At 41.4% G+C, this 12,500-nt stretch overlaps 1 protein-coding gene across 4 annotated transcripts in view; it reads left to right on the top strand.

Annotated features, from left to right (window-relative positions):
• The window catches only part of slc4a11 (solute carrier family 4 member 11), a 122,726-nt gene that overhangs the window by 87,114 nt on the left and 23,112 nt on the right, over positions 1-12,500 (top strand). For all 4 annotated transcript variants that reach the window (XR_013932107.1, XM_080413858.1, XM_080413856.1 and 1 more), the window contains exon 9: positions 10,908-10,992. Coding sequence is in view for 3 of the 4 variants with exons in the window: in XM_080413858.1 (XP_080269984.1) it covers positions 10,908-10,992 (85 nt within the window). In the remaining variant the exon portion in view is untranslated. The remainder of the gene's footprint in view (positions 1-10,907; positions 10,993-12,500) is intronic.

Here is a 12,500-nt window from a genome sequence, read left to right as displayed (position 1 = left end):
TGCACACACAGTGAATCTGGCAACACAGAAGGGGTTAGGAGTTAACCAGATGTCCCGTATTCTGGGCAAAGTCAGGAGGATAGTTGCTTTTTTCCACCGCAGTACAACTGCAGCAGCTGTCTTCAAAAGCAAACAAAAGTTGCTAGGACTTTGTAAGGAAAATGAAACCCCTCACAAGCTAATTCAAGATGTTGTGACACGGTGGAACTCCAGCTATGAAATGATAGAACGCTACTTAGAGCAGCAAGTGGCAGTTTATGCTGCTCTCACAGAGGACAGCGTGAAAAAGAATGTGAAGGACCTCATCACCCTCACTGATGCAGAGATTAAAGTCATGGAGGCGGTGGTTGGGGTACTGAAGCCCTTGAAAACAGTCACTACTTTGCTTAGTTCTGAACAGCAACCCACTGTATCTATGGTCCTTCCCCTCCAACACACAATCCTGACATCTATGCGACCCAGTGACACAGATTCACCAACTGTGAGGGATATTAAATCTGCTATAGCAGGTAACTTTAAGGAGAGGTATTCAGACCCAACACTTCAACAGTTTCTGAATGAGAGCACTGCACTAGATCCTAGGTTCAAGTCACTACCCCACCTGGATGACTTCTCTCGGAGTGAGATCTTCAAAACTCTGGCTGAGAAAATCTTGCAACAGCATCCCAGTCCCACACAGGTATGTGGTCAATTCATTTAACAAAGAAATCTTAAGATTTTCCTACTATAAAAAAGTCATGTTAAATATTAAAAGTGATATAATTCTTCTAAGATATAATTAGTTTAAAGAACATTTTAATATTTCATGATAGCACAGTAAGCACACCAAAAATGTCACCACAAATGGCCTCAGGAGGGAAGCATAGACCTCTCATTTATTTTATCTGTTTTATGTGACCTTTGACCCAGGCCTCTGGAGAAGAGCCCAGCCAGAGCCCTGCAGAAGATTTAGAGACTGCATCTGGAGCCCCCCCAGCAAAGAAAACAGCACTCAGTGAACTGTTTGGCAATTTCTTCAGCACAGCCCCCACCACATCAGAAGCAGGAGCCCCCAAACCATGGCCTGAAGTTGTGGAAGAGGAGATTCAGCTCTACAAGATGGCCAAAGTCACCCCTCTAGAGTCAAATCCTCTGAAATGGTGGAAAGATAATGAGCAGTCTTACCCACATTTAGCAAAGCTCTCCAAACATTATCTTGCTGTTCAAGCAACAAGTGTCGCAAGTGAGAGAGTGTTCTCAACAGCAGGAGACATTGTGACAGCTCAAAGGAATGCCCTCACTCCAGAAAATGTGAACATGCTCATCTTCTTGAAGAAGAATTTGAAAATAAAAAGTGAATAGTATGGCGTAGCTTAGTATTCACATTTCTTGTTTGTTAAAGCTCTTACCTGTTCAAACAATGTGAACATACTTTAAGAAGTTTAAGAACATGTAGCCAAATAACAGTTGTTTTTGGATCCTTTTTTCTTACATGTTCAATTTTGTATTATTTATTTAGATTTAATTTAGTTATAGAGCTTCACAAGAATGTTGTTGTTGTAAGGGCATAAAACCCTTTTTGTTCTCATTCTCATTTGATGTTATTCAAATAAAAGAGACTTATACCATGTGTTTTTCTTTCCAAATCAAGACAATAGCCTAAATTAATAATCATATAGCCCTCAAAGCTGAAAAAAAGGGCGTTTTAAAAATATATATCGTATCGAAAATCGAATCGAATCGTGACCTTAATATCGAAAGTCGAATCGAATCGTGAAATAGGCGTATCGTGACACCCCTAATCTTTATAGTGCTACAGTATACTCTCTCCAGATCGTGTATTGTATAATATGCACCCTAAGTATATAAGTTCTTCCTTGACTGTAACTTCAATGACACCTACTGTACTATCACTCTATCTGAACCCGGTTGCTACAGTAGGTAGGGATAAACTAGAAAAATGGTTGGAGGACGATATGTTTCAGAGGTGGCATGCAGGGAATTGGGTAATGTGTGATTTATGTCAAAAGATGTTGAAGTTACAAGCCATTAAAAACTAAAGTGAAACTTAACTGGGGTTCTTGTAGATGGAATGGAGCTGCAGAGTCACCCGGCAATTTAAAACCCTAAGGAGTGCGTGCGTGCGTGCGTGCGTGCGTGCGTGCGTGAGAGTGAAGGTAGATGTGGGTGAGAGTATTTGCCGAAATGTGCATGCGCAAATAAGAGAGGATTGTATCTAAGAAAAACCTGCGAATAATTAAATGTGCACTATATTTGGACAATTATGCTGAGAAACAAAACCCTTGTTGCCCCTTGAAATTGTTGTTTGAAGAAACGCTTATGGTTTGGGATTTGTCAAGATGCCTTTGTTGTAACCTGTACTTGCTCAATAAAAATTGTTATATATAGATATAAAAAAGAAACTTAACTGGGGTTCATATGTAGAATACAAAGCTCCCTTTACCACTTAATATTTATATATTTCGAGGAAGCCAGCAACATTTCACATGGTTATTTCATACATAAATCATCACCCTGAGGCTTTGAACGTGAGTAGGGTGGTTCAACCGTCACTGCTCTGCCCTACGCATGGTTGGAAAAAGCATCGTATATTATAACCAAGCAATTCTAGAAGTAATTAATATGTTAAATACAATCTGAGAACAGCCGAGTGTACCACACTACTATAATTATAGACAATATTTTATATGAGTTATTTATTTGGTTAATCAGTGCTAAATGTATAGTGATTTATTTGCATGTATATGTTTAACCGTGTACCAGCTCCATCCCTAACTTCTGTGTACTGTACATTATAAAAGTATACCCCAATGACTAGCGGTGTGCCGATTTAGTGTGTGTGAAATTAGTCAAATTAGTGTGCCGACACTAATTTCACGATATGATACGGTACACGATAGTGGGCTCACGATATCGATACAATACGATTTTTCGTTTGTTTTATTTGTTCAATTATTATGAAAATTGGCCATCATCTTCAGTTTAAAGTTGCTCTAGATTAGATCCAGGCCTATTTGACAGTGCAGAAACATAATTGCCTTGATGCATGTAACATTAACGAGCGTCAGCTGGACACAGACACACCTGCCCTCTGCAGTGCTCTAAACTGAAAGTGACTGGAGTCACATTTCTCTCCAAAAAGCCCTTGAATATGATTAACGATTACTGTGATTATGGTAAGCTCACATTTCATTTAACATACACCATACAGTAAGAACTCCTCTAACTTTCATTAGCCCCCCCTATATATATTTTTTTTTATTAAAAGAATATTGCAATACAGTATGACGTCATGATGATACATATCGTCCCGTTTTAATATCGGAATATATCGCAGGACGATATATCGGCACACCCCTAATCTTTCTCTCCCTGGGTGTTCTCTGCACAGTCCTCTCAGCCACACACACCACTACCAACACCAACACCACCACCCCTGCCGCTGTTCCTCACATGCCTGGCTCTCCTCTCCTCCATCCATTCTCCCTCCCTAATCAATCTGCATCAGCCACTGCCAGGGCCACCGCAGCGGGGAAATGACCACACATCTCTCACAGTCCTGTCAGAGAGAGAGAGAGAGAGAGAGAGAGAGAGAGAGAGAGAGAGAGAGAGAGAGAGACTAAAATAAAAGACCAGAAGAGCCCTAAATAAGTTTATTCTAATATCCAAATCCAGTTAAGATTTTGACTGAAATATTATATAATGTGACCATGAGTTCCACTCAGTCATCACAGCTATACTAGATGGGACCGAAGTTTGCATAAATATCCTCAACAACATGCAAGGAAAAATACCCACCATAAACATTTACAAACACTTGTTAAAAAGAATAGAATCAGACACTGTCTTCACTTGTACTGTAGGTACAGTACAAGTGAAGACAATGTGTGTGTTTTTGTAAATGTTTACACTGACCATTGTTGTTTTCCCTTTAAACCTTCAGGTGTCCAAAAAAAACGTTTTCCGTTTTCACATTGGATATGTACTAGATATAGAATCCTGAATCCAGGAAAGATTCTCCTGGGGATGGAGTGGAACTGTACTGTACTGTACTGTACTGAACTGTACTGTACTGTACTGTACTGTACTGTACTGTACTGTACTGTACTGTACTGTACTGTACTGTACTGTACTGTACATGCATACAATAATTTCTATTATTTTAACAATAAAAATGCTCACAGTTGACAGGCTATGGTATACATGCCCATTGCCCACAGCCTTAAACACCAAAAGACATCAACTTGAAATACAACGTACTGTATGGTGCATAATGTGCTTTAAGTGTGTGCAACATGGATGGCCACAGCATCATATAACACAGTGTTTATTATACACATCTGAAGTGTCTTTGTGCGCATATAAACGCACATTGACAAGTGATTTCACGAATCTTAAATATACAGGAAAATATACATTGTATATTATACAGAAAAAAACATCAGTTACACAAAAAAATCCAATATGTTAGATTTCCCACAACATTTCTCAAATGTTATTTACTTAAAACATTGGGTGAATAAACTAAAAGTAGTCAGTAGTAGATAGATTAAAATGTTATATTACCCCAAAAAGAGATTATGAATGTCAGAATAAAAAGCAGAGACAGACTCTAACCCTAAGTACAGGCTTAATGACCAACCAGTTGGCACTCGAAAAAAGATAGTCATAAGAAATCTTGGCAACCAGAAGAAAGCGGGATATGTGGTCACTGTTCGACTAATGAGGTTGAGACAGACATGCACTTCGTGGGGAATTGGACCCTCAACATTTTGGCAAGCATCTTTCCAGCTTTTCCCTCTCGTCTTTCAGAGGGGAGTTCAAAGAAGGCGGATCCCCTCGTTGCAGGACTACTTGACTTTTATTTATCAGCTTCTATAACGCAATACATTTTGCAGAGGGAAAGTTGTACCTTACAGCCAAACCTAGCTTGCAGCTGTACCATCTGTTTGACTCAGCTGTACAGCCCAGCTCTTCCCCTTACTACTTTCATCATGACAGGACTTCCTGGAGAAAGCAGCGACTAAGAGGACTGCTTATGCTGCCAGGGCTGCAGACTCACTCCCCTTCTGTTTCATTATGTCCTTGTCTGTCTCTCTACATTTCTCTCTACATTTACCCATTGGCTCCTTGGGTAATGAACTAGAAATGTGTGCTCCTCTGGTCAGGCTCCTCTGGTCGGTTTGGGTACACAGGGCCTGCAAACTTTGGAAGTCAATCATGGCCAAATGGGATGGAATATGAACAATCTGAATACATGAGTTCAGATGTAATGTGTACCGATTTTTGTGAGTTTTGGACAAAATATGTAGGTGTGGTAGCAAAAAGTGTGTTTTAAAGAAAACGCAAAATGGCGGAAAATCTTGTCAGGCAGAAATGAGCGTGGCCAAATTTATTGGTCAAAATGTGAAGGCAGGTGGAGGTTATTCCTTGGCCTACTGACAGTGCAAACTATCTTGCCAATTGGTCAAGCGGTGCCGTAGATTAGCTTTTCACAGACAGACAAACAAACAGATAGATAGTGGAGAAAACCAAATCTCCGGCATTCGTCCGTCCGGCCTGGTGGAGATAAAGAGTCAAGCGTGCCTTAGGTGCCAAGTTAGGCATAAAACTAAATGCAAAACAAGCAAAAGAGCAAAACTGTTGTCTATACTAGCAAAATGATAATAATAGTAACAGTATGTTAATGGTAACTAAAAGACAAAGACAATCTAATAGAAAAAAGTAGAAAACAGAGCAGATCCAAGCACAGAATTCATCTTAGCGTCAAATAGGTGACCGATTAAGCATCTAACCGATCACATTGCAAATCTGTTACATTGCTTTTTAATTGGTAGAATTTAATTGCTTGTAATTATGTCACCTATTATCCCCGTTAATCAGCTCTGTGCATAACTGTAGTCCCAGGTTTTCAGAAGGTGGCACAGGCATACCCATTTACTGTTCCAGTTGATTTTCTCAAAGCTTTGTTTGATTGGCTCGTCAGCATCTTTGAACTGGAAACACATACTGTATGACACCTTCACGTGGTTAACTGTGTACATAGGACTAATTTACAGAAAATGTTAAATAATTCATGTAAACTATTAAAATATGGTACATAATTGTAACTTATAAAAGACTTTAGCAGTGTTACTTTTCAAAGTGACCGTCAGCAGTTCTCAGACTGGATTAATTAGTTGTGCTCCACAGTAGTGACAGCTGGAACCAACCTGCTTCATGCAGAGCTGTGATATTGACCTTAACTGTGGGATTTTATATCAAATATCCAATGTTGCTCGCTGGCACAAAATCTTTAATATTAGACCCCCCATTTTGACACGCATGTCCCAAAGGACAATCGCTGCAGCCTCTCTCTGCTGAAAAAGAGTTTAAAAAAACACAACTACAAACTGATACTGGAATTAATCTGTTGTATCATTATTTGGTAGGGGCAGTATCACGTCTGTCGGTGATACTGAGGTGTATGCATGGGTCGCTCATCTGACTCTCAAGCACAATTGTGTCTGCCTTGATAAGAGAGGGGACTGTGTGTGTGTGTGTGTGTGTGTGTGTGTGTGTGTGTGTGTGTGTGTGTGTGTGTGTGTGTGTGTGTGTGTGTGTGTGTGTGTGTGTGTGTGTACATATTTTTTGTTTTGATTGTATTGCTGTATTGTTGTATTGTGCTTTCTGCTTTGGCGATGTAAACGTATGTTTTCTCATGCCAATAAAGCCCGTTGAATTGAATTGTGTGTGTGTGTGTGTGTGTGTGTGTGTGTGTGTGTGTGTGTGTGTGTGTGTGTGTGTGTGTGTGTGTGTGTGTGTGTGTGTGTGTGTGTGTGTGTGTGTGTGTGTGTGTGTGTGTGTGTGTGTGTGTGTGTGTGTGTGCGTGCGTGCGTGCGTGAGACGCAAAACTTGCACATACAAACAATGTTATTGTGAGGGGTGTGTTCAACTCAAAGTGCCAACACCATATTCTCAATTCTCAATCCTATCCCGAGCTAGCCTGGTAAACCCTCCCTCCGGAAATCTCATTTGTAATTTATTTCAGGAGTGAGTCTGGCATGATCGCCCATTCATTCACTTTGGCTGTGGGCTGGAGTTGGGCGGGAGTAATACCGTTGACTGACAACCGCTTCAGCCAGTGCATTTTTAACCACCTCCAGACTAATGTGACGCAACGGGACTTTTGAGACAGCCATGCCCAAAATAGGTTGCCTTATTCGGATACATGCGTGTCACTGCCCGCCCCTGCCGGTTCTCTGAATTTTTATTTTTAAATAGGCTCTGTCATGATTGATTGACCACATATATGAAGTTAAACAACTAAATTCTATTCAAACGATATCTTAAAAGTAAATTCCGTGCCTCAAAATAGAAGTTTGAGAGCGTTTTGAAGTTTAAAAGAGAGTAGACAACACTGCGGTCAAAAAAGATGGCTGCCGTTCGTTTTTGTTCGGCTGCACTCAGGCTGCACTCGGTTCCATTCGGGCTCACTCGAACTCGCCACCTGATTGGCCAACTTTCGCTGTCAATCACAGAACGATGAGCGACGACGCTGATAGGCTCGTCCATTTGGTGAACGGGCTAGAAACGCCCAGACAAGGGCCAGACTCCTTCCTGAAATCAAATGGAAATGAGATTTTCCGGAGGGAGGGGCTTTACCAGGCTAATCCCGAGCACCATAAACGGGTTTAAGAGTAGTAGCGTGAAAGTGCTCCGTCTGTTTGTTTTTGTTGCTCAATGGTTACACTGCAGATTCTTGCAGACTACTACCACCTCCTGGAATGGTGTTATTTCCTCCCATGCAGGTGCACAACAGTACCATCAGCCCACCGTCTGTGCGGTGTGTATACAGTGTGCTGTATACACTGATCTCCCGACGTTAGTCAGGACAAGTTAATATGGTGTGTAGGGGCTTGAAAGGGATAGTTCACCCAAAAAAATTACTTATTTTCTATCGATTACTCACCCCATGGAGACTTGAATTCATGGATATTTTTTTGTTTTTGTCGAATTTCTAAGCCAATAATTTGATGACCAGCTGACCGGAAGGCAGCGGTTCCGGTAGGAGACACAAAGGAGACTCTTTGTGTCTCCTACCGTAACCGCAGCCGGTCATCGAATTACTGGCTTAGGAATGCGACAAAAACAAAAAAATATCCATGAATTCAAGTCTCCATGGGGTGACTAATCGATAGAAAAAAGTATTTTTGCGGGTGAACTATCCCTTTAAGTGAGGGAGAGTGTGGAAATGGGGCCCCTACATAACAATGCTACGAATGGCACTTGGCGTCACATGTGCGGACCATATCAGAAACGTGGACCTCTTACGGGGGCCTACCCACGGGTCACAGACAAGGTCAGAGAGAGAAGAATGAGGCTGGCTGGGCACTGCGCGTGCATCAGGCACCCGGAACTGGTGGCAAGCAAACTGACACTGTGGGAGTGAACCCAAGGCGCAGCTGGGAGGGGAAAGAGGCACACCTACTGTATGTAGACACACTGGTGTGATAGTGGAGCTAACAACAATGCAGAGCTCAAGACCCTGATGCGAGACAGGAGGGTGTGGAGGGCAGCGACTCAGGAGGTTCGAGTTGGCGTTGGCTAGTCCGCACTGTAGCATCACATCGCAGTGAGGGAAAAACGCCCACCAGAGAGGGGAAAAGACAGAGAAAAGAGACAGAGACAAGATAGATAAACAAGCTGAGCGGTGAAAGAGAGTGAAGGCATAAGAGGCATAAAAGGCATTGAATTGGTCGACTGAAAGGTGGGAAGCTGCAGAGAAAGAAGATGTAGAGAAGGGTGAGAATGTGTGGCAGAAATAAGACGGAGAGAACAATGCCCAGCCTCATGCCTCTTCATGGCAGGTCAGACCACCCACAACATATCTCATCACCGTATACCTTCAGAGATCTTTTGTTGTTGTGTTGTTGTTTTCTGCCTCATACTATCACCCATTCTGAGGGAATGGCAAACAGGTGGACATTAATTCCTCTATGAGACTTTTGTTTATCAAACCAGAGCCAAGTGCTGGCTGGGGGCCACACACACACACACGCACGTGCACTCACTCATACATAAAAACATGGGTGCATGTGCACATTGCACATGCTCACATATGTTGATGTGCTGATGCACACGTGTGCGATGAAAAATGCTCACACATACAGTACACCAATAGCATGCGCATGCAGGACCAGGTACATTCATGCAAACTCACACATGCGCACACCCACACTCATGCGCATTCCCTGGTTATAGTAAAGTATTTAATTACAAATATGGGGTTTAATGGATGAGCAGCTTTTGTTGAACAAGCCTGTGTGGCTTCATAAAAAAACCCTGCTTTCTCACAGGAAGAAAAGACAAACTCGAATTTTTTGTTTAAGCATTCCAGGATGTTTACATCGAGGTAAAGCACTTTGTTCTGCCAGAAACTGACAACACTCCTAATATGAGGGTGCCTGATAGGAATGGCTTACTCAAGGGCTTTTCTCAATAAAAGCAGTTGAAGGATAATGCACACACATCCGAGTGAATTTCGACAGGTGCTGGATAAAAGTATCCGCACACCATCTTGAATGCTCCCACAGTGTATTTATTAAACAAACAACCTTTCAACCCAGAAGGTCTTCATCAAGTTCATGATTCAGTCGTATTATTTAAAACTTTTCTCAATACAGTCACTTATTTTAGAAACCTTTATATGGGCATAAAAGCGACACAGGCAGACAGACAGACAGATAGAGATATTCATATATGGGCATAAAAGGGTACGGGTACAACAGGTACTCTGACAACCGATATAACGAGTGCATGCATTTCCAACTTCGTTCCCGACTTGCGTCGTTCCTGAGTTGGCCAGTGCCCATCTAGTGGGCATAAAAGGGACAAGGACAGACAGATACAGAGATCCCATATATGGGCTCTCTGTATGAAATGAAATATTAAATGAAATATTAAATTGGGGATTTTTTTAATAACCCCATGTTCATTGTTGCTGAGTTCCTCCCCTGCCAACCTGAAAAATCGTCTGCCAAACTTTTCGTCTTAACTTGTATTTCTCTTCGAATTTGAATGCTTTTAAATAAACGTTCTACATGGAACTGAAAGTTGTGAATTTGCAATCCTGACGGAGAGAGAATAATTGCCGGAGTTTGCCAGGGTGTGGAAGGGACAGGAGGAAGAGATGTGGACCTCATAAAATGGTTTCATATAGAACCTGTTCAATGAGCTATATCTGAAGCAACGACATAAAGAGGGTGGCTGTAGCTTAGTACACTTTAACAACACGCATTACTAGTAGGACCACCATAGAAAATTGCAGATATTCATTTCATATTCAAGAATTCACATTAGGCACCGCCACACTGACTATCCTTCTAACAAATGTCCCTATATTGCTCATTGCCCCACGGCCCATCCATATGCTAGGTTTCACCTTTCAGTAAGTGTAGCAATATTTATTACAGGTGTATGTGTTATCAGGGTGCTCTGGCTTTGACCCTGGCACTCTTAACAGATTGTTGCTTGTAATGTTGGAGAAGGAAGCACATTCTGCTGCGGCACTCACTCCTAAATTGCTCTCGATAAAAGCATCAGTTACAGTATGTGCCTAAAAGGCAAATGTAGAATCCCCCCAAAAAAGACATTTACTGGGTAATTTGCTCATATTCGTTTGACAAACAGAACTTTTATTTCTTTCACTGAACTGTGATCATGTCTCCTGGCAGTAGATGCGTGCTCTACTGTCACACTTTATTTGGGAAAGATTTTGCGATAAAGATTTGCACTGTTGCACTGCATTGTTCATAAATATATTTATTGTAAATGGCTCTGGATAATCAAGCATCAGCCATGTGGATACCTACAGCATGAAATGAAAATTCAGTAGAGCTTGTCTTCTGTCTCTCTCTGCTCTGCAGTGTAAAGACTTCTTCAGAGCCGGTCGAGGGATTTACGAGGACGTGTGCCGCAGACTTCCTTTTTACCCCTCCGACTTCACAGATGGTAGGCTGGACTAGCGCTACATGCATGCATATGCATGCGCTCGCGCGCACACACGCACACACACACATTCATCCTGCATCTTTGTGAAGTGAATCATCTTATTATTATGCCACACCAGGGTGCTTCCGACAGCACCTGATTTGTCTGTCACCATACTCCGTATTATACTGTATATTCACTGGGCCACAGATGTGTGTGTGTGTGTGTGTGTGTGTGTGTGTGGGTGTGGGTGTGTGTGTGTGTGTGTGGGGGGGGGTGTGTGTGTGTGTGTGTAATAAGTCCACGTAGAGAGATGGTGATGGTCTGTCTGTCGTTTAATGGGCTAGTAAACTTAACCAGCACATCTCCCACATTACTGTCATTATTGTGAAATTACATGCAATTTGTGTTTGCTGCAAGCCTTAAATGCCTGCAATGCGTCTATTATGTTGTGTCTAAAGCTTTCGCGGACTGATTCAGTTCAAGGCAAAACACCGGCAATCATAGGCATTTTAGTGGCTAAAGCAATAGTATACACTGTAAAGTCCTGAGAGTGAAATGAACACTCTGGATTTTGCAGTGTTTGTTACAAGCAAATCTCTTGCATTATTGTTGACTGAAACATAATTTATTTTGGTTTTGGTTAATGCTACAAGAAGTGTGCTGTGACTGTGCATGGTGCATCTATGGATGTCCTGTCCGAGAGGCATTATAAATCAAAGGAAGGTTCAATTAAATAAAATCAAAATAGAATCCAACAGTTATAGAACTTTCATTGCAAATGACATAGTCAACTTTGTCAGGAATGCTGTGAAATTGTTAATGTTGGCATAATACTTTACATCTGTTGCTGTACATTATGTATGTCTGCACTTCCTGATTTTATTCTTTAGCTATCCCTGACTGTATTCACTAAAGCTGTTCTCTAGCCTTGTATGCTAATTTATATATTTCCTACAGCGTGCACAGTGTTATTGCGTTTGCCCAGGTCATTGCCCCATTCATTCTCATTGTGTTCTGAGTCAGCAATAGTCATGAGATTAATGCTGAGTCATCGTATACTTTGGCTTTATCAGTAAACCGACTGGAAATAAATGCAACCATGCAAATTGATGTTTGGCCCATGACAACCAATACATGTGGTAGTGGAGAAGCCAGAAAAGAAGATATCACTTTGAGGTGAAATAACTTCTAGGAAAGTATTTTAAAAATAACATTATCATTTTTTCAAATTAGCTGATTTATCTGTTGTATCAGATTAAACATTAGTTGTATATGTTTTCTCAAAGGCACATACTGTACTGTAGACATAACATGATATATTACAATGACTGTCAGCAGGTATTTCAGTTCATCAGACTGCTTTGAGCGACAATTTTCCTGACACTATGATTACACTCGAAGGGAATGGTAATGATGTTACCGGTACTTAAAATGACACCATATAGACAGTTCAATAACTGGCAAGTACATGATCTTATTCCTCCTATTCATCTGTATGTCTACACAAGGACTAACCAGACATCTGA

The sequence above is a fragment of the Gymnoscopelus braueri genome (assembly GCF_963280865.1).
Source record: "Gymnoscopelus braueri genome assembly, chromosome: 19".
In the NCBI taxonomy this organism is placed as follows: Eukaryota; Metazoa; Chordata; class Actinopteri; order Myctophiformes; family Myctophidae; genus Gymnoscopelus; species Gymnoscopelus braueri.
The sequence above is the reverse complement of the archived record's forward strand: the minus strand, read 5'-3'. Positions and strand labels throughout refer to the sequence as shown.